General features: G+C 41.5%; 2 protein-coding genes across 8 annotated transcripts in view; one reads left to right on the top strand and one right to left on the bottom strand.

The window, feature by feature from the left end:
- Positions 1 to 18,903, bottom strand: part of LOC119841848 (translocating chain-associated membrane protein 1-like) — a 54,123-nt gene extending 35,220 nt beyond the window's left edge. For 3 of the 5 annotated variants that reach the window (XM_043495707.1, XM_043495706.1, XM_043495705.1), the window contains exon 1: positions 18,655 to 18,900. In XM_043495707.1, coding sequence (XP_043351642.1) covers positions 18,655 to 18,888 — 234 coding nt within the window. In that variant the 5' untranslated portion in view covers positions 18,889 to 18,900. Of the gene's footprint in view, positions 1 to 18,654 lie in introns of all 5 variants that reach the window. The other 2 variants (XM_038369565.2, XM_043495708.1) reach the window with 2 other exon arrangements.
- A 135-nt stretch (positions 18,904 to 19,038) lies between these two features.
- The window catches only part of ZMYND8 (zinc finger MYND-type containing 8), a 128,594-nt gene continuing 124,262 nt past the window's right edge, over positions 19,039 to 23,370 (top strand). Inside the window, exon 1 of one of the 3 annotated variants that reach the window (XM_038369271.2) lies at positions 19,039 to 20,237. In XM_038369271.2, the coding sequence (XP_038225199.1) occupies positions 20,175 to 20,237 (63 nt within the window). In that variant the 5' untranslated portion in view covers positions 19,039 to 20,174. The remainder of the gene's footprint in view (positions 20,238 to 23,370) is intronic. The other 2 variants (XM_038369272.1, XM_038369274.2) reach the window with 2 other exon arrangements.

Consider the following 23,370-nt stretch of genomic DNA (forward strand, 5'->3'; position numbering starts at 1 on the left):
GTGAAGACACTACCTATGCCGACAGGAGGACTTTTGTTGGCATTGGCAATCCACCTCCCCAAGAGGCGGTAGCTAGGTTCCGTCAACCTACTGCTGTCTAAGCCAGAGGTTAGGTCAGTTTAATTGCATTGTTCTGGGGTGTGGATTTTTCACACTCCTGAGTGACAGTTATAGTGATCTAATTTCCTAGTGTAAACCAGGCCTTGATCTCTTTGTACAGAAAAAACAATGGTCTGAGAACTTACAAGTAAATTTGTTAGAGTTAAAGTTTTCAAATGGGTCCTTTAAGAAATTTAGCACCATCTGCCAAACCATTCCACACCCACAGCCCCCGCAAAATGATTTAATTGCAGGCACTGTCTATCTACACTAACAATTGTCCAGTAAAATAAATTTTGGGTAGATCTGGTAAAATGTAGTTTTTTAAAGAATTTAGGAATAGTAGTCATTTTTTCCCTTCTTTGTAACTGGAAGTTTTTCCTTCAAAAGAAACTGAAGAATAGTGTTCTTAAGAAAGCTTCAGAGGAGAATTTACCTTTTTCAAAATGGCTGCTATCTCATACTGTCCTCAAAAGGGACTGAAGCCACAGGCTTTCCTTAGTAAAGATGTCAACTGACTCTATTCATCTACTCTTTTTTGCCTTCTGACTTCATAAGAAAATTCTGTCTTCCCTGAATGTAACTTGTCTTCACTCTTTGCCCTTCAGGACAGAGACTGTCTTTTTCTTTGCAGAGCACCCAGCACAATGGGACTGCTGTCCTCCTAATTTGAGCCTCCATAATATAAATATTTACTACTGTTAAATGCAGCCAGTGGCCTCAGCCCCATTAAGAACAAATGGTGATGGAAGGTATGAGTTTCTCTGAAGGAGATTTTATGTCCCAGCCTATGCTGAAGGATAAATCTTTTGGTTATAAAGAATATTGGCAAAAAAGGAGGAGAAAAAAAAAACCCCAAAAAAACAAAACAAAACAAAAAACCCCACACCTTAATTTTAATCTTTAAAAAAAAATTGTATATTATATATATATATATAAATACACACACACACACATACACACACACACACACACACACTTGTTGCACCATATCTACTCAAACCGGTGGGGTAGGAGTAGGACACTAGGATGTGTGCACACAGAGAAGTGTAATGAAAGATCTGAGAGCAGGAGTGAGTGAGGGAAAAAAAGAATGGTTACTTACCATACAGAAATTGTGGGGTTTTGAAATGTTATAGTTGGTATGGATCCCACAGAAGGTGCCCATGTGCCTCGTGTGTGAGATCAGATATTTTTCAATAGCAATGTCTGTCAAGGCCACACATGCAGCCTGTGCCTCCCCATGCTCCTATATGAGGGCATAAAAGGCTGTGATCCTCCCTCAGTTCCCGTATAATTCAAAGCCCATGTTGCAAAGAACTTCAAAAAGCAGGAGTAAAGGGTGGGTCATGGGAGCCACATTGACTACATCATCTCAAAAAACAAAACAAAAACAAACAAAAATCCATCACACAGTTACCACAGAGAAATAACTTCATTCTTCTTTTTGTGTCAGTTTGGATCCCAAAGTAGGTGACTGGTAAGCAGTATCCCCACCCGGATGCTGGACTTGAGGAGTGACAGTGATATCAGTCAAATAATAATTGGAGTTGTTCCAAATTTGGCATCAGACTTAACCACTGTGTCAAGGGCATAATGACAAGTCAGTGGGCTGTTTCTTGTTGCTGCTTCACATATCTTAGATATCGGCATATTTCTGAAGCAGGCTGATGATGTTGCAAGTGCCCTGGTGGAGTCTGCTCCAACATTTGATGAGGAATATCAATATGTTAAATGCAAGACTAAGTACAATTGTATTGGCGCATAACCTGCTGATATTGCTGCAAGGTGAATTTTGCAAGAACTAAATGCTTATAGTTGAGGATCTGTGGTTTGAGAGTCTCAACTGGGTCCAGATTATGTCAGCCTACCAATATGAAGAACCATTTCCATTTCAAGTAGTTCTTCCTACTAGTGGCTTTCTGCTCAGTATGTGGTTTCCTTGCACTTGTCGAGAAGAGCCTTTGTCAGCCATGCTCATCCAGGCTGCCAGCTGCAATGACTGTAGATGTGGGTGCAACATCTGATCGTGGTTCTGAGAAAACACGTCTGGGCAAATCAGGACATAGATGGGAGACCAAACTGACATGTGCAAGAGATTTGCTTGGCTACAATTACCTCAGCCAACAGAAAGCTGTCAGAATCAGTATGGTTTTGTCCCACCTGATTTTAGATATCATCTTGGAGGAGCAGGAAAATCAAAAAGTCATATAGGAAGGTTGGAGATCATTGTTATAGAAAGGAATCTGGTAACTATCCTGGGCTTGTGCCTCCTCTGGAACAGATCTATTGAGGGAATTTCGCATTGGCAAAATATTGACTCTATGATGGATGTCTGCAGCGAGTGCTCATATTTGGTTACCACGTGCCTGCTTGGGAAGCGTGCCAGATCATTGATAGTACCTGGAAAGCATAAGGCCAGTGAGGTTACCCTGTGGTGACACCAAGTCCATGATCTGAAGGCTTCCTGGCACAGAAGGGATGATTATGCATCACCCTGCTTATTGATGTAATGTATTGTGGACATGTGGTCCCTCAACATCTGCACCATAGAGCATTTCAGGACAGACAGCAATGCCACACAGGCCAGTCAGATGGCCCTGCACTTCAGAACATTCAGATGCAGTTTCAAATCATCCTGGGACCAGATGCCCTTCATCTGTAGATGGTTCAGGTGGGCACCCCAACCTGCCCCAATGTACCTGTGATGAGAGTCACAGAAGGGGGTCAACTACAAGATAACCCTATTTCATAAATTCTTTGAATCCAGCCACCAAGTGAATTCTTGCAGGACCTGGGGTGGACCCCTGACTCACTTGACCACATGATGCTTGGACAGGGAGTACACAAATCTCAAGCCACTGAGAGAGGGTTGGCATTGCCCCACCCTTTTTGCCCATGTATTAGAACATGAGGCGACACAAAGGCATTTGTGTGGCCTGGATAGACATTGCTTTCCAAAAATATCTACAGGTTTCAGAGTAGCAGCCGTGTTAGTCTGTATTCGCAAAAAGAAAAGGAGTACTTGTGGCACCTTAGAGACTAACAAATTTATTAGAGCATAAGCTTTCGTGAGCTACAGCTCACTTCAATAAATTTCGCAAAAAGAAAAGGAGTACTTGTGGCACCTTAGAGACTAACAAATTTATTAGAGCATAAGCTTTCGTGAGCTACAGCTCACTTCATCGGATGCATCGTAAGTGAGCTGTAGCTCACGAAAGCTTATGCTCTAATAAATTTGTTAGTCTCTAAAGTGCCACAAGTACTCCTTTTCTTTTTGCGAATACAGACTAACACGGCTGCTACTCTGAAACCTTCAATAAATTTGTTAGTCTCTAAGGTGCCACAAGTACTCCTTTTCTTTTTGCAAAAATATCTAGTTGTACATGCCTGAGATGCCATGTGCAACTTAAGTGGAATCCACACTGACACCTACGTAGAGAAGAACTGAAATGTACAACTCTTGTTTCTTAATGTTTCTCTGGTGACACAGAGCAGTTGTAAACCCAGGTTAAACTAGTACTTATGCTTTAGCAGTCTGGCTCTGCCCCAGAGTGCCAGCACTTAGAGTGTACTGGTGAATCTAGCCCTAAAAAAAAAAAAAGTTGATACTACATATCTTCAAATCATTAGGAATGTCACATTGTAGTATTTTCTTTAGGTTTCTCCTTTAGTATTCACCTATAATTTTTTTAAGAGCTTAAAAGTTAAAAAAAAATCCTAGACAAAAACCGTAGAAGAAATATAATATGTCAAAATATGCAAATGTGTTGTTAGACCAACAAACAATATTAATTCTTACCTGCAGTGACACCACTATGGAAAAAAAGTGTCTTTAGAAATCAGTTTAATCTAATCTAAGACCACAAACACTAGAATGCATTAGAGTACTCATAAATGAATTCCTCATCATTACCAGTAAACATTAAGGTTGTTTACATGCCTTAATCATGCATTTACAAGCCTTATGTTTGGATTTCTTTTAAGTTTAAACTTACCACTGAATTTGTGGTCTTGTAATTATCTCAGAAATAAGCATTATAACGTCCCTGTTATGGTTTTGCCCTGAATTAAGAGATATGTACTCTCAACCCTAACTCTACTTTAACAATTTTTGTCTCAGAATTATTCATTTAGATTTATAATAAAAGAGTGCTTATCCTGGACTTGATGTGTCTCCACTATCATTGTGGAAAGATACAAGTGCACAAGCCTTCCCAAATTAAAAAAAGAAGCAGCCAACAAAAACTATCAAGTCAGTCAACACCGTGATACTATCCTGCTACATCTATCAAGAGGCCAATGGACTTTGACTTCATGTACAGGCAAGAATCTAACTCAGCAGAGCTCACTCCAGCCTTCCAGCCTCAGAACAAGAGCTGCTTTGACAGTGGGGGGGGGGGGGGAAATCAGGTGGCAGTCATCTAGAAGGTTGCAGTCCGACACTGCAAACAGTCAGTTCAAGGTTGGAAAATCCACAATGGAGACAGTTTTCATATGAAGGTGCAAGAATATTAAGCATATCCTGCTGCACAGGATTGAGACTCAGGGCACTGTCCAAGAAATAGAGGGATTTCAAGCAAGGGGCTTCCTGAATTGAGGTGGGGTGATTGATGCGATGCGTATCCCGATTCTAACCTTGCCACGAAGAATGTGAAGGGAAAGGGTTACTCTTCTATGCTTATACAATCACAGCTGGATCACCAGGAACATTTTTCTGACATTGGCTGGTCAGGGAAGAGCATATTTAGGCATACAAGATTTTTGCAAAAGATGAGGCAGGGACATTCTTCCCTTACTGGCATATTCACATTGATGGCTTGAAATACCAGTAGTGATTCCAGTGGACCCGGCCCATCCTTTGTTTCCCTGGCTCACTAAAGCTTACACTGGACACCCAGACAGCACCAGGATGACTGCTGAATGTGCAAAGGATGCTGACAATGCCTCATAACTAGGCTGGATCTCAGCCAGGCAAATATTTTTGTATATTATTGCTGCATGTTGTGTATTACACATTTGTGAAAGCAAAGGAGGAAACATTACCGGCAGCATGGAGGGGTGAAATGGAAAGACTGCCTATTTTGAACAGCCAGACATAAGGGCAGTTACAAGAGCCTACAAAGGAGCTGTATGGCTCAGGAAGGCCTTAAAAGAGTGTGTCATGATATTGCAGTTTGCCATAGTATATCAGCATGCTGCTTTTGTGTACTTTGTATATTTGGCTTCAATGGCAATATTTATAAATTCCTGCTGTGAATCTGGTGAGAGGGGAGTGGTGTTTTGGCCTATGTCATTTCTGTTTGGGGACACCAATACAAATACTGTTATTTTTTAAAAAGACTGAGTGCAAAAAACAAACAGTAAACTCAAATAAAACCTTTATTACATGCATGAAAGCAAAGTGGTAATCAGAAGTCATATATATTAGTTTTTATTCATAGTTTTTATTTTCCACGGGTATTCAGTGAAAGGGATAAAGTTATGCCGGAGCATTTTTTGGGAGGAGTGGGATGTGTGTATGGTCCTGTGTGTATATAGAGTTGTCCATGGAGTGCACATGCTGATGGGGAGGAGGTATTTGGCCATTTTGCTCCAGATTATTGTGCAACACCTGTGTTTGGTGCTTGAACAGAATCATAACATTTCTTGGAATATTTCTTAGTGCACCTCTCGGTCCTTCTGCTTTTACTCGGTCTCGATAATGCCATCTGTCCAATGCCTATTCTCCCCATCAGCAACATATGAGAACTGGTTAGGCTCAGGATCAGAGTATCTCCTAGAAAATGCCTCTTTTGTCCTCTGTAACAATCTCAATGACATCATCTGTGTACAGTTCAGCAAAATTCTCCACAAGGGAAGAAGGGCTTTCTCCATTGCCTAGTTCTGCAAGCTAAAGAAAAGTGAGCCCCCTGAGCAATGAACACTTCCTCCACACAGCAGGATGATTTGTTTTGTTGGACTGGGGAAGTCAGACTTAAAACCAAATCACTGTCCTCTGCAATGTTTACATTACATGTGTACTATACAAGTGTATGCTTAAAAAGCAGGTATTCCAATTGGAGAGTCACTGATTGCTTTTTAGGCTCAGATAGTGTTGGTATCTTTCTGTTCATTTGCAAAGACTTGATATGTAGTGTTTTATAAAAAAATTTCAGCCATCTTGGTATCAAAACATGTTGGCTACTAAGCTATTAATTTAAAAAAAAAAACCTGACTATTGTAAAAGCCAATTCCTTTGCTCTCTGACTGTACACTAATGGCTGCCATTTTGAAAGGGGAGAAGAGAGCCTCGGAGGTTTTGGGCACCATGAAGAGGGGGGTGGGAGGGAAGAGTCATGCATTAAAAAAGGTGCAGCAATACACCGAAGCTCCTTTTCCCTTCCTACACAGGCTCATCTGGGATTGTCAGGGTCTGGCCCATTTCCAGCTGTATATTGAAGAGTTGGTCATTCTCTGAAGGGTCTGCATGCTCCTTCCTATTTCCCTTCTTGCTAGGCACTGCAGGGGTAAGTTGGATCATATTAAAGAAGTTCTGTATTAAAATCACAAATGAGTTTGATTCCCCATAGTTTAAATTCCAGGGTATTACTAATTAAGAGGTCTCTTGGTTTTTGGTACTGTTTCTCTCCCTCTATGTGTGAAACTTGCAAGCTGCTAATTGTGTTAGTACATTCTAAGACAGAGTCTGTTCTCAAAGCAATTCTTTGTAACAACTACTCAAACAGAGAGAAACTCAAAGCAATACTCTGTAACAATAGAAACAGCACCCAGAGACTCCCCGCCCTTTTGTTGTATTCATCTCGCTTTGTTAACAATTGTGATTAAAATAGAGATAGAGGATGTATGTGGAAGGATGCTTGGTGTGGATAATAACTGAATGGTCAGGGAGGTGCCAGCCTAAGAATCCAGTGTCCAACGGCTGAAGAAGGCGTCAAGTGGAATTAACCAGAGGACCCCCGGATGGCAGACTGGAATCCATCCAACAGCCTCAAGAATGGGAGAACCAAAGAACAAGATAACATCTGGCAGCACGGAGCCGTCAGGAGTGTGCCATCTGCTGATTGATTCAGAAACAGCATGATGAAGCAATTCCCATAGACTGGCATAGGAAGAAATTCCTATAAAAATGGACTCCAGAAAGTGAGAACTTTGGGCTCTGATTCTGCAAACCGACTTCCAGGAGCATCAGATGTGCATCTGACAAGGCCCTGCTCCCTCCTCATGTCCAGGCCACCTGGCCAGTGGCTTGGCATGAGCAACTCTAAGGCTGGTAACTATAACAACCTTGCAGAACCTGTGTTTGTGTATATGAATGAATGTGTGAATAAATATAAAATTGAATGGAATGTTATAGCTATAACTAACTGCTTACTATGATTCTTTCTGTATTCACAATAAATGTGGTATTTTGCCTTTTCCCTTTAATAAGATCCTGCTGGTTTTTATTTTATTGGTATAACAGGTTTCTTCCTCTGGATCTTGAAGAGTGTCCACTGTCACTTTTGGGGTGATGGTGGTGTCTCTGCCACATGTGGAATGCAGCTCAATGTAGAACTGGCAGAACTGTGGAGAGGTCTATGCCACCTATGAAATGGCACTCATTTTAGAAGTGGCAGATGTATGGGTGGACCCAATTTTTTGTTCTGCTCCCTTGCCTTCTAGTACAACTGGTGAAGGTCCTTCACCCAGCATTGCTTCTTTACCTGTTGTAGCCCAGGGCTTGCTTCCGCTCTTCAATGTCTGCATACTAAGCCTTATTCCTCTGGTTGCCCTGCAGTTGGACTTGTACAGCCCTGTCTCCCTGCATGCAAAGAAGATTCAGGACCTTCTTTTCCTGATCCAGACAGGAGAATGAGATTTAGGTGATGCTCTATCTTTGCACTGAGCCATGCTCTCTGTTCAAAAAAGGTGGGCTACTGGGTGTGTTTGCAAAGGTCTGATAACAGGAAAAAAGGTATTTCCAAAACACACTGGGAATTTTAAAGCAGTCAGGTTTCTGGTCATTGTGACTCCTGGGCAGTGAGTTCAAAATTGTGACTGGTGTGATCACTGTCGCAGACAGAGGGCATCATGGGAGTGTTGCTGAGGAACTCCTAACTGACACAGGCAATGCAGTATCCACACTGGCATTTTGCCAGTAGAATTATGTCTGCTGAGGACTTTCATTTGCAGAAGTGGTTTTATTTGGGCAACAGAAAGGCTGGGTTTTGTCAATTTACATCAAATTTGGGTGTGGATGCATGCAAACCTATGGCAAAAAAGGCAGCTTCTGTTGACAAAAACTTAGACCAGGATAAAAACTGCCTTTTTGTGGTTTAGGATAATCCAAGGCACTCTTAATGCAGAATAAAAATGACCATGTGTAGAGTAGATATTGTACTTAAAATTTCACACTAATTTCTCTAAATGTCCCATGTAGAGAAGCCCTTAGTAACAATTCCTAAATATACATAAAATACAGTACTTCTGAATATTAGGATGCTTTTTCACTTGATAAATAATGATCAACTTTCTAGAAAGGTATTTCTATCTTAGCAGCTACTTTCAAAAATACAGATTAAATCAGGAACTCTTTTTGAGTTTCTTTGCTACACTTAGTTATAAACCACTGAGTATGTTAATACTTCAAAATTCTCAACACCAACTTCTTTCATCAATAAAGATGCAGCACTGACTGGATCCAGATAGTTTCCACGGCCAGAAGAGACCACTATGATCATCTAGTCTGCCCTCCTGTGTAACAAAGGCCTTTGAACTTCCCCAAAATAATTCCTAGAGCGTATCTTTTAGAAAAACATCCAATCTTGATTTTAAACTTGACAGTGAGAGAATCCACCACAACCCTTGGTAAACTGTTCGATTGATTAATTGCTCTCACCATTAAAAATTTATGCTGTATTTCCAGTCTGAATTTGTCTAGCTTCAACTTCCAGCCATTGGGTCATGCTATACCTTTCCCTGCTAGAAGAGCCCACTATCAAATATTTGTTAGACTTACAGACTGTAATCAAGTCACCCCTTAACCTTCTCTTTGAAATAGACTCAAGGAGCTCAATCTATCACTATAAGGCATGTTTTCTAATCCTTTAATCATTCTTGTGGCCCTTCTCGGAGCCCTCTCCAATGGGCCTTTCACAGTTATCCTGCAATCAACATCCTTCATGAACTGTTGACATCAGAACTGGACACAGTATTCCAGCAGCAGTAACATCCTCTGTGCCAAATATAGAGATAAAATAACCTTTCTACTCCTACACAAAAATCCCGTTTATGCATCCCAGGATGGCATTAGATCTTTTGGCCACAGCATCTCACCAGGCAGTTATATACTGCTGATCATCTACTACAACCACAACTACGAGACTTTTTCAGAGTCACTCCTTCCCAGGATAGAGTCCCCCACGATGGAAGTATGGCCTACGTTCTTTATTCCTAGATGTATACCTTTACTTTCGGACATATTAAAATGCATATTGGTTGTTTGTTCCCAGTTTACCAAGCAATCCAGATCGCGCTGAATCAGTGACCTCTTCTCTTCATTATTTACAACTCCCTCAATTTTGGGGTCATCTGAAAATTTTATCAGTAATGATTTTATGTTTTCTTCCAGATAACTGACAAATATTATAGGGCCAAGAACCAATCCATGTGCGATGCTACAAGAAACAAATCCTCTTGATAACAATTTCCTATTTACAATTATATTTTGAGATCCATGAGTTAGCCAATTTTTAATCCACTTACCATGTGCCATGTTAATTTTATATCGTTCTGGTGTTTTTTTAAAAAAAAAATCAAAATGTCACGCAGTACCAAATCAAACACTTTACAGAAGTCAAAATATATTACATCAAACACTGTCACCTTTAATCAACCAAACTTGTAATCTCATAAAAAAAACTATCAAGTTAGTCTGACAGGATCTATTTTCCTTAAACCCTTGCTGATTTGCATTCATTACCATTCTTTAATTCTTTATTATTAAGTTCTCATGTGGGCTACTTCACTATCTTGCTCTGGATAATGTCAGGCTGACAGGCCCATAATTACATGGGTCATCCCATTTACCCTTTTTAAGAACTGGCACATTATCTGTCTTCCAGTCTTCTGAAACTTTCCCAGTCCTCTAAGACTTATTGAAAAATCAACCTTAACAGTCCAGTGAACTCCTCAGCCAGCTCTTTTAAAATTCTTGGATCCAAGTTATCTGGACATCCTGATTTTAAAAAAATTTAGCAGCTTCTGTTTAACATCCACCAGAGTTACTCATGGAATGGAAAGAGTATATCATCACCATATGATGAGACTATATCATCTGGTTTTTTTCCCCCAACTACATAAAAATATTCGAGTGCTTTGCTTTTTCTGCATTATTATTTATAATTCTATCATTTCCAAGTAGTAATTCTACAACTAGTAATCCATCTAGAATCCTAGATCTATACCCTGTTTTAGTGGAAAGGACCATAACCTATTTGAGAAGTGGAAAATGTGGACAAACCAAAATAAAGTATTTGTTGAAGTTCTCATGATCATTCCATTCCATCAGAAAAGGGAAGACAATACAGTTACAGTAGGAAATCTTAGCTAGAGAAGAAGAGCTTGATAGAGTGCTGTTCTGATGTATAAGAGAACTGTCCTTTGATATTACGTGAAAAGCTTTCCAAGTCTATGGCAAGAACTCCTCTCCTTAATGGTATATTTAGAACAGGGTTTAGACAGTAAAGCATGTATGTGCAGGTGGTAGTGACACCTAGAGTTAAAAGAAAAGGAGTACTTGTGGCACCTTAGAGACTAACAAATTTATTAGAGCATAAGCTTTCGTGAGCTACAGCTCACTTCATCGGATGCATTTGGTGGAAAAAACAGAGGAGAGATTTATATACACACACACACACAGAGAACATGAAACAATGGGTTTATCATACACACTGTAAGGAGAGTGATCACTTAAGATAAGCCATCACCAGCAGCGGGGGGGGGGGGGGGGGAGGAAAACCTTTCATGGTGACAAGCAAGGTAGGCTAATTCCAGCAGTTAACAAGAATATCAGAGGAACAGTGGGGGGTGGGGTGGGAGGGAGAAATACCATGGGGAAATAGTTTTACTTTGTGTAATGACTCATCCATTCCCAGTCTCTATTCAAGCCTAAGTTAATTGTATCCAGTTTGCAAATTAATTCCAATTCAGCAGTCTCTCGTTGGAGTCTGTTTTTGAAGCTTTTTTGCTGAAGTATAGCCACTCTTAGGTCTGTGATCGAGTGACCAGAGAGATTGAAGTGTTCTCCAACTGGTTTTTGAATGTTATAATTCTTGATGGCTGATTTGTGTCCATTCATTCTTTTATGTAGAGACTGTCCAGTTTGGCCAATGTACATGGCAGAGGGGCATTGCTGGCACATGATGGCATATATCACATTGGTAGATGCGCAGGTGAACGAGCCTCTGATAGTGTGGCTGATGTGATTAGGCCCTATGATGGTATCCCCTGAATAGATATGTGGACAGAGTTGGCAACGGGCTTTGTTGGGTTAGTGGTTCTGTTGTGTGGTGTGTGGTTGCTGGTGAGTATTTGCTTCAGATTGGGGGGCTGTCTGTAAGCAAGGACTGGTCTGTCTCCCAAGATCTGTGAGAGTGATGGGTCGTCCTTCAGGATAGGTTGTAGATCCTTGATGATGCGTTGGAGAGGTTTTAGTTGGGGGCTGAAGGTGATGGCTAGTGGCGTTCTGTTGTTTTCTTTGTTGGGCCTGTCCTGTAGTAGGTGACTTCTGGGTACTCTTCTGGCTCTGTCAATCTGTTTCTTCACTTCAGCAGGTGGGTATTGTAGTTGTCTTAACCTAGAGTTAAGGTTACCTAATACTTTCCATTACAAGACCTTATTTTGAATTTAAACTTTCATCCAGGCTTTTCCCATATCAGTCCTCTGCTGCATATTAACTTTTTTAAGCAACAAAAATTGTCTATGCAAAAATATTCAACAGTTTCTTAGGATGAGGTAAGGGAAAAATATGTTGTTGTACCCATGTTTAAAAATTCTTATGACTGTTTTGTTGAGAAGCTCTAGCACCTCCATGCTTTGAAGCAGAGACTTAACATTTGGCAATTGGACAAGACATCCCCTTAGTCTCAAGGATGTGCCTTTTGTTATCTCCATCAAAATTCACCCAAATATGGCCAAGTTAAAAGCTGCAGGAAAATCAGAGTTTTCACATGTTCAGTAGAGGCTTCTTAGTTTGACAGATAAATTCTCCAAAGATTCTGACTGTACTGGGCATGCTCCAGCACAACAGTCCAGACGCTAAGCAGGACTTCCCCTACAGCTGCTTCTCCTGATTGCCAAGGACTGATGACAGAGGAATAGCCAAGCTTCAGGCTATGTGTTTATGTGCTGGGGCAGAGGCAGAAGGAGTACAGAGGATGGAGAGGTAAAGAAGGGTCTACAGCAGGGGTGGGAGGGAAACCTTTTTTCTATCGGGGTCACTGACCCACAGAAAAGAAAAAAAAAATCAGTCATGGGCTGCTCACAGCCCCACAGGGGGGCATGGAGCTTCTCCCAGGCTCCACAGTGGGGCCAGAAATGAGGGGTGCAGGAGGAGGCTCTGGGCAGGGGCTGAGTGGTTTGAAGCGTGGGAGTGGGCTCAGGGTTGGGGTGGGGGCTCCGAGAGGGTGTTGGGGTGCGGAAGGGGGCTCACGGCTGGGAAAGGGGGTTGGGGCAAAGGAGGGGGTTCATGGCTAGGGCAGGGGGTTCAGGGTGAGGGGTCTGGGAGGGGGTTGGGTGCGGGATGCAGGCTCCGGCTGGGCGCTGCTTATCTCACGCAGCTCCCGATCAGTGGTGCAGTGAGGCTAAGGCAGGCTCCCCTCGGCCCTGGCCCTGCGCTGCTCCTGGAAGCTGCCACGATGTAGCCAGGCAGCTCTGCGCGGTGTGCGCTGCCTCTGCCCAGAGCCACCACCCCTGCAGCTCCTATTGGCCACAGTTCCTGGCCAATGGGAGTGTGGGAGCGGCACCTGCAGGCGTAGGTAGGTGCACGCGGACTTGGAGCTTTCTTGATCGCCCCTGTGCCTAGGGGCTGCAGCGGCAGCCAACCAACTGGCCTGGCATCCTAGCTTCCCCCCGCAGCAGGTCCAGCCAGCGCTCATATCTCCAGGCCCACGGTGGGGCACCAAAGCTCAGGGCTTTCAGCCCATAGCGTGGAGACTTGCTGTGGGCCAGATGAAATTAAGCAGAGGGTCAGATCTGGTCCACGGGCCAGAGGTTCCCCACCCCTCTTCTATAGCCACTAGAGATCACTGTTTTCGAGAGCCTGGAATAGACTGATGAGTCTTGAGTCTCAACATTCCTGTGCTGTCTAGCAAATAGTTGTGAAACCCACTGGCAAAGTGTGTATTTCATTCCCCCGTAGGGGCTGGTTCACAGAGGATAACCAGCCTTTTACTGCCACCAGTTATGCTATTAGCTCAAGCGTCAGAGATGTGTGCTGTGGATCTAAAGGTCTATCTTGCTGTTGACTCATGCGGGGGGGGGGGGCAGGGAGGGAGTCCATATAGTTGCACATGATGTATTAGGTCCTAAGTTTAAAAAACAAAAACGAAAAGAACCCCAAAACATTACATTCAAAACCACGGTATTAAAAGAAAATTAGGGTTGCAAAGTCAAGCACTCAGATGTTATGAAATGCCAGAATTAAGGCTGCTTCTGAAATGCATTATGATAATCTTTAATTATAGTATCATATACTATTTTTTCTCCACAGGATCCCTGCCTCACTCATACACAAGATGGGCAGTACTCAGGGAATGAATCCAGTTTATGTAGTAAATCAGACTTGTCTATGGGACCCCTGCCTCATTTCTTGCAGAAAATGAAAGATGCACTGTGAGGCAGGGGACTTCAGGAAGACAAAGGATGGCCTCATGGCTATGACAACTGAATGACACTGTGAATAACCAGATTTTATCCCTGTCTCTACCATAAAGTTCTTATATGATGCTGGGCAAGCCATTTAATTAGTGGCCCTCCGCAAAGTTTTTGTTTGTGTGTTCCTTATTTTATTAGTGTCCAACTTGAGAAACTTGGGGGGTAGATTTACCAAAGGGCACTCACAGTTGCAACTGAAGTCAAAAGTAAATGTGCACAGAACATATCAAGTGCTATAAAAATGCTCAGACTCTGAAAAATAACAGGCCCTAGGTGTCTCAGGTTGGACACCCAAAATTGACACTTTTGACCTTTGTGCCTCATTTCCCAATCCACACTTCAAAGGATATGTTATGAAGATAAGTTTATGGTACTGAGTGCTTCATGATCAGTACCACAGAAAAGCCCATGAGGAATTCAACAGTTCTGTATTGAGTGCAGGGTTTGGATGCTGTGCAGTAAATATGGCATGGAGGACATACACCAAATAATGAGAACAAAGAGAATAGATAACCATTCAGCAAGCACGGTCCACACTGTGCAATGAATGGGGCAACTGTCCTATTAAAAATAGTACATGGTCCTGTAATTTAAGACTGTACATATATAATATGATACAGTGTATGGGCAATCTTAATTCTGGCATTTTCCAACTTTTGAGTGCTTGACTTTGCATCCTAAATATTTTTAACATAGGTTTTACATGGGATCTAATAGAGAAATATGCTCTTAATTTTCTTGTTAAAGTTCTGGATGTGAACAAGAGTTTTATCTGTCTGACAGAAGAAAATTTGGTACACCCAGTATGTTGCAAACCCTTTTGTTTGAAGGCATCTAAGTTCTACAACTAGAGTAGTAACAATTTAGCTTTGACAGACTATGCAGATGACCATACTTCTCTTTGCAGCATTAATATAATACAAACTTTACAAAATGGCCCTCCATTTCTTCAGAAGGCAGGAAAGAGGTAGCATAGATATCTGAAAACCAAGTTACTATAAATAGCAGTCAGGACTCTGCCAATAAATTCTCAAGCAGGTCAAACTAACAGTTTTCTAAAACTCATATTGCCTTCTAATTAGCAGGATGGATTTCATACCTTCAACCGTTATTTGAATCAATTAAAGATAAGTATAAAATGTAATGAGGCAAGAAACAAACGGGCCTTTCACAGTTATCCTCCAATAAACATTTAAGCAGCCTAATCTACTATTACATAAGAAGCATGCACTTTGATAAGAGTTTCCTTGAGAATGCAAATGCAAGTAGACATTTTACTTTTGTAGCAACCACAATACAATGATTGTAAAAACATAAGAATGGCCATACTGGGTCAGACCAAAGGTCCATCCAGCCCAGTATCCTGTATACTGACAGTGGCCAATGCCAGGTGCCCCAGAGGGAGTGAACCTAACAGGTAGTGATCAAGTGATCTCTCTCCTACCATCCATCTCTATCCTCTGACAAACAGAGGCTAGGGACATCATTCCTTACCCATCCTGGCTAACCGCCATTAATGGACTTAACCTCCATGAATTTATCCAGTTCTCTTTTAAACTCTGTTATAGTCCTAGCCTTCACAACCTCCTCAGGCAAGGAGTTCTATAGGTTGACTGTGCGCTGAGTGAAGAACAACTTCTGTTTTATAAAATGATAAGGAACTCATGTCCTCAAAGCAATGAGAGATAAGACGAACTCACACTTCCAGTTCTCTCATTAATATTTAGGGTGGTGGTTGTTTTTTTTAAAAAGTCAATCAATGGGCTTTAAATAAGTGAAATACAAACTATTTCTACCAAATACATTACTGAAGAGACTAAAGACAGTAGTTATTTTTTCATGGCACTTTAAGATAGATGCAAAATTCAGAGAAATACTGTCTAAAAACAAAACAAAACAAAACAAAAAAAACTTTCTAAGGACACTTATGCAGGGAGATCCCTGGGGCAGCAGCACAAGCATGAGAGGGAATTTGAGGAAATTGAATTGAGGCAATTTTGTTGATTTAATTCTGCAGCTGCCTACCTTCAAACTCAGGAAGATGACACTACTGTTTTACAATCAGAAACTATACTATCTTCTGAATTATAAGGGCTAGAAACTTAAGCATTCATTTGAAATTCAATTAGTAAATTGTTAGCATATATTTCATTACCCATCAGGGCCAGTTCTCATTTTCCTGGATGTATAGATTTTTCAAACCACGATCTCATCAACAACTGTTGAGATCTAAGCACCATCAAAACAATCAAGCGACCCTGATCTGAAATCTTCAGATCTTTCATGAAATTGACAAGCACAGCCCTCTCCAACTAAGGCCACTATAGGCCAGAGTGGATCCTATAATAATGTTTGTTCATGGTCATCAGGAACCAAGTAGTTATAGGTTTCTCAATCAACTTTCCCAAAAATTGCATTGCTACATAAAAGTTATCTTGCTACATAAGATCATTGTATCTTTGCCTATAGTTGTATAATTTGAACTGACTGTAGATATATTTTGCAGACAGGAGGACATATGAGAAAATACTGTTCACTGAATGCAGCTGATTATTCCCAGTACAAACTACACTTAGAGCTGGTCTACACTTAGAGGTTTTGTGTTGGTATAGCTATGTCAGTTAGGAGTGTGATATTTTATTGATATAGTTAAAACTGGTTTAACCTCACTATTGATGCAATTATATTGGTGTAGAAGTGCTTATACTCCTTCCTGTACAGGAATAAGTTAGATCAGTATCACTATGTCAATTACACAAGTCTGTAAACATTTGTGTTTACACAACACCTTATTGCATTTGGACAAGTAAGCATTTACAAACATAATTTCACAAACTGTTTTTTTAGCAGCCAAAAAATAAACCAGTCTCTTTAAAACTGGTCCTTACAACTAAAAAAGCCAAACAAAAAAACTCCGCTCCCTTCTCTCCCACACCTTGATCCCAGAGCTTTAATTTATGTGATCTAGAATTCTAACTTTTGACCAATGCATCCACTTCATCTCATATTACTGGGATTCACATTAAAAAAAAAATCCCATTAGTCCTTATAGGCAAATGAAAGTTTTTCCATCTGAACTGTCCTTCTCTTTCCCCACCTCCAGCCTCCTCCTGTAAGTATTGATTCTCCACAACTGCACTTTCTATCCCAGCATTCAAGTTCTGCATCATATATCCCCTTCAATTTGTACCACTTCTGATGCAGCAGACGACAGTATCACCCAACTTAGCGTCTGTCATTCATTTGGAGGAACATTATTTGATGATCAGGACTCCATTCTCCACCCTCTTCCAACATAATAATGCCCTGAAGTCTAGAGGACTAGCATAACAGTAAAGAAGAATGAACCCTTAAAGAGAATATTACTTAGCAGTATATAGTACCTTTCAACCAAGTATTTCAAAGTGTTTTCTCATCTTAAAAAGTTTATTTTAAATCTTGCTTAAGTGATGAGTGATGCCGAGATTGTTTCAGTAAGATACCTACCACCTCTCCCAGACATCAGTTGTCACAATTTGGAAAACCATGTCTCCCTCCACAGCCCTGCCAACTCCCCTTCCCACCTATCTCCATAAAACCACAAACAAAAGGCAAGCAATCTGCCTTATCTGTTTCATTGGGTAGTCCCCGTTCTTGAGAGAGACAGTAAAATCAAACTAACCATCTTCCAGGTTGACACAAGGTACACATACAGCATCATGACGCAACAATTTTATCCCGGAGAACAAAGCCTAGAAGATTCAATCAAGGCACCAAAAGAGGTTGATGAAAGGGTGACACCTTCATTTAATTAGGAAATCTAACTTTATTAACAGAACTTTAAAATACATAAGAGAGGAGGGATTTGGAGACAAGTCTAAGGCGGTGTCTACACTAGCATTTTTCTTCAGATTCCCCATCATTAGTAGACCTGAGTCAGTGAGAGCAACAGAAGCAGCAATAATAGAGGTGGACTGCCAGGAGCATTTTAACTGCAATGTCATCCAACTCTGCTCAGAACAGGTCAAGACAATATGGTGGTTAAAACAGCAGTGTCCACCTGGAGCTCTGTCTCCAATAGCACTCTTATCCATGTTTCCACCACTGGAAAGTTATTTAAAAAAAACAAACCAAGCATAAAAGAAAGGGCAGATCGGGCTCCAGGAGGATGGATGGGAATGAGGGGCTTGTTGGGAAGGAATACGGGTGAAGAAGATAGGAAAGGGGGCCGGCAAAAAAAAGTTGTGTGGCAGTGGGGATCCAGGGCAAGGACTAGGGGAGGGGAGTGAGATGGAATTGGGGCGTATGATATGGGGTCTGGCAGATGGTGCAGAGGGAACGAGCGAGCATAGAGGATCCAGAGGGGGAGAGACAGCAGTGACAGTGCCCCACTATAGGGGAAGTGAAGGGGGGAGATGAGAGCCGGGGTGTGTCACAAGGCGAGGCGCGGGAGAAGCAGGGGTGTGATTCGGCCCGAAAGGCAGGGGAGGAGTAAGAGGAGAGCGGGAAGACAGGACAGGATCGAGACCAGTAGTGAGACAGACTCGGTCGCTGGTCGGAGAACTGCAGGGGTGCGGCAGGTCGGAAGTGCCGGCAGGGCTCGATTGGGGCGGGTGTTCCCCGCTCGGCAGCCGCAGGCAAAGCCCCCAACCCCCGTACCTCGAACATAAGCCCCAGCAGGAGGCCCATAGCCAGGCAAGACACGGCGTCCGCATGGTTCTGGATCACGAATTCATGGCTTAGCACGGGCGGGCTCTTGTTCTTCCTCCGGAGCCCCATGGTGGTGGTAGCCCCCGAGGGCCCAAGCAGTGGTCCCGGTCCAGACAAGAGGTGATGGTTCTTTCTCAACAGCCTCCTCACCTCACGCACAGTAAACACCGCTGTCCCCCCCATCTACCCGCCCACAACCCAGACTCAGCCAGTCACATTCCAGGAGCTCTATGATTGACAGCTTTACCGGTTAATCGCTGTGCCACCTGGAGGTGTGGCTGCCAGAGGGAGCGGGGCATAAAACGCCGTTAGATTCTCGGAACGGCTGTCAGGTTCCTCATGAGTGACATTGACTCTAGCTAATGAAAAGAGTCAGGGGGCGGGACGGGGCCGGACCTGTGTGACTCCACCTGCAGTGGGTGGGGCTTACAGAAGACAACTACAGCGACCCTTCACGGGGAGGGGGGGGGGGAGTTGGAGCGGTCGCTAAGGGTTACTTCCCTCTTGTGGGTGGAGCTCTGAGCGCGCGCTGCTCTATACTGTCCTTGTATTGGTGTGGCTGCAGCAGGCCTCAGCGCGCTGCTTCACCTCAGTCCTAGCAGCCGGTGGCTCCATGGAGGCGACAGGTCCTAGTAGGCACCGCTCCATCCTGATCCCTATGTTGGGGTGCCCCTTCGGGAGCTGACAGACCCATCCCAGTGGGAGGCGGCTCCATGGAGAAGGCAGGTTTCACCATGCACTGAGCTATCGTAATCGCAGCCGGGTGGGGCCACCTCAGAGGCCAGGTGGCTCTCGGGCTGTGTGACACTCATGAGCTGAGTGGCCTAGGTCTCTTCCTTACCGTGAGTGACACGCCGACGCAGAGCGAGCTCGGGTCCCAATCAGCAATGGTCTGTCTTAAAACAAGCAGCACCGCAGCCGCTACAAAAATACAACAGCTTTTTCCAGCCTGCAGCTCTTCCTATCTGGGCTAAGCGGCTGCGCTTCCGTCGTTGGTGCTGTTGTTGACCAGACAGACCTGGTTGAAAAATGGGACCCCTGGGTGTCTGAAGTGTGAAACTCTCTGTTTCTCAAATGTGGGGAGGAACTTTCATTGAGATGTCAGGTTCTTTTCCAACTAGTCAAAAAGTCATTGAAACTTTGAAGAGTTTTCAAGGGCTGTAGTGTTGGACAATAACTCAGAGGGAACGTTCTGGAACTTCCCATATTGAACTAAGGAAAATCATTGTCAGTTGACTAAGAAGCAAACAATGGAGTCTTGAAAGGCATCCTAGAGAAAGGCCTGAGTGAAGGATACTTCATCAGTATTGTGAAAGAATTCAGGCGACAGGGAAATAAAAGATTTTTGGCCCCATCCTAAAATCAAATAAAGAGTGGAGCCTTTCAAGCCATGCTGAACTTGAACTGACTTCAGTGAACCTGTGTGGCAGCGCAAGGCTCCACCCACATGAATCCTATGGTGAATTTAAATGAGAAGTGAAAATTTTCAAACAAGTATTTGTAGAGGAGAAAAACTCTTCAGCAGTCCTAAAGTTAGTATCACTTTTTCCATCATTTATTACTTATCAAATGACAGGTTTCATAGTAGCAGCCGTGTTAGTCTGTATTCGCAAAAAGAAAAGGAGTACTTGTGGCACCTTAGAGACTAACAAATTTATTAGAGCATAAGCTTTTGTGAGCTACATACATCCGATGAAGTGAGCTGTAGCTCACGAAAGCTTATGCTCTAATAAATTTGTTAGTCTCTAAGGTGCCACAAGTACTCCTTTTCTTTTTACTTATCAAATGTTACATACATTCCAATTAATATAAGTACTTATTTTGGGTCCCTGAAATTCCTTATTACTAAATCTGAGTGATACTCTTGTGAATATTCAGTTGCATTTTTAAATAAATTCAGTTTGGACATGTTCATGCCTCATTTTTGGTCCGTGTCTAAGTTTCAGGCATATGTAGCCAGATAAACTGAATTTTATATTTACACTCACAGGTATGCACTTCACAAGTACTTGTATGTTCATTTGTTTGGGAAGTAGAAACAGTGTTATTTGTCCCAACTAACCAAAATCAGTCCAATATTAAGTACTCTCAGTGAACTGTTTATAAATCATGATCAATTTACAGTGGAAAAATATTTGCAAACTTTTGGTGTTTACCAGTTCTTGTAATTTAATCACAAGTCTTGTGATATTTGGTGTTTTTCTTAAAGACCCAGCTCCTTCAGGTGTAAGAATCTTTGGTTTCATGGAGGTTTTTTTAATCTTCTGTGATTATGGAGAAAAAGTTGGAAAAGGTGAACCCCATTGGCTCAAACAAAGAAAGCAAATAAAAAGACCTAATATTTATTATTTAAAAATGGTTAAGTTAAAGTAATTAATTTTGGGGGGACCTAAATTTTGATTTTTGAGCATTTGAGACTGGGAGTACTGAATATATCTGAAGAAAAGTGATCCACTTGCAGGTTTTCTGCTAATGGAAGAAGAGGCTGAACTTTTGCAATATATTATTTATTACAGATTATTTGTTTAGCTATACTGAATACAGTAACTATTTTAAAGTGTCTTGTGAAATTAATTAATTTTTAGCATCAAAAGCAACTAGTAGATTGGCTTAAAAATAAAGTTCGTGTTTCTGGTCTGAGCAGAGATGAGGTTGCTATTATTACCATAGTATGCAGAATGAGCACAGTCTTTGTGAGACACTTTTACTCGATACAATAGCAATTGGTCATATTCTGCTATGAGTAAGCAGAAAGGACTAATACTGAAATTGTTCTGACCTAGGAAAACAATCAGTAACATTTTCCCTTGTTAAATTATGTCATGGGATTCTGTATGCTTTCTTTTAGAGTAGCAGCCGTGTTAGTCTGTATTCGCAAAAAGAAAAGGAGTACTTGTGGCACCTTAGCGACTAACAAATTTATTAGAGCATAAGCTTTCGTGAGCTACAGCTCACAGCTCATGAAAGCTTATGCTCTAATAAATTTGTTAGTCTCTAAGGTGCCACAAGTACTCCTTTTCTGTATGCTTTCTGTCATTGGATCTAGTTTACAAATAAAAAGATGGATTTTTCTAACTGCCAAGTACTGCAAATTTAAAATAAGATCTAAATATCCATTCACATACAACACTATCTGTCTCTGGCATTATACCTATTAATAAAGAATGCATTAGCAGAATTTAACTGACAATTTGCTAGATGATGCTTGAGACAGAATAGAATATATATTGCTCTTTGTTAGTTGTATTGGTTCTAAAAAGAAGAAGAGGAAAAGAAACCTGTATTTTTCTTTAATGTATATGCTGATATTTGATAGACAAAGGAATCAGATGATTAAGGAGGTGACATTTTTTACAAGTATAGGTCTGCTGCTTCAGCACACTAGAGTCTGTACAGTGACACGAAGACCAATTGATTTCACTCTGTCCTGTGCCAGCTCAGGGTCTACCCTGGCAGAATTTTTTCCAGTATTGGAGCCTAACTTTTCTGACCATCTTTACATTTGAATAACCTTGTACTTAATTTAAGCCATGCAGAACTACAGTGTTATCATTAACATTTATACAGTTATCTTTTATTATAATAGACATTGTGCAATCAAATATGATAAGAAAGCTACATGAAACTGATATTCTTCATTTATCTTAATATCTTCCACCTATCAGTTTTCCTCACATGTGTGAATGAGAAGTGGCATAAGCCTGAAACCTGCAAACATATAATCACACATGTAACCATTCACATGAGCAGCGATACTGAGCTCTACTGGAGTATTTATGTGGGAGTTAAGTTACACATGTCCGCAAGCATTTGCAGAATGGGGCTCTAGATTTTTCTTCCTAATTATCTATCTATCTATCTATCTATCCTGATAAATGTTAATTCTATGCCCTTTTCTGTGCTTCTTGGAAACAACTGCAAGAGGATTAAGATCCTATTTAACATTTCTCAAGTAACATTTTCAAAGACAATCGTACAATTAACTATATGTACGGTCACTTTTTTTAAAGGGAGAGTGTTTTTTAAGTTAGTTTATATGTGGCCCAATATTTTAATGACATAGGCCCCAATCAGATCCTCACAGGACTTGGACAAATGTTCAGTCATGTGGATCCAGTTTCAGGAGCTAGTGCAAAAAAATTTACAGAAGGGACAGAGAGATATCAAATTAATGTTTAGACTCAGGACAGTTTCCAGTGGAGTCCCCATTTTCTCAACCCAGCATGACAATTGGTTCCCATTATTGTAGTTTCAGTAAAGGCCTAAAATGGAATTGGTATTGAAAATGAACAACCTTATATGCACTTATAGAAGTTACAAGTGGATTAGTGATAGTGCAAGGTTCCCCCCCTTCCTTAATATGCTTTAATTGTGACATGCAGTACCAATTCAGTCTTAGACTCTATGTTGAGACTGCCACTAAAAGGGCCAGTTATGATCCTGGTTTGTGATACAGAAATTTATCCACTAGAAAGTAGATTGAGACTACAAATTCATGTAATGGAGGTAACAAAGAGGAATGAACTTTTTAGCAGTTAAAATCCTGGTCTGCATTTGAACCAGTAACCTATATGTGAAAGCCTCCTAAAGTCATTCCTAGTCCTTGAGTCATCTGCTCTCCTTTGAAAAATCCAGTTTTAATGGATCAAACAATATCAAAACATA

Source organism: Dermochelys coriacea, chromosome 13 (assembly GCF_009764565.3).
Source record: "Dermochelys coriacea isolate rDerCor1 chromosome 13, rDerCor1.pri.v4, whole genome shotgun sequence".
In the NCBI taxonomy this organism is placed as follows: Eukaryota; Metazoa; Chordata; order Testudines; family Dermochelyidae; genus Dermochelys; species Dermochelys coriacea.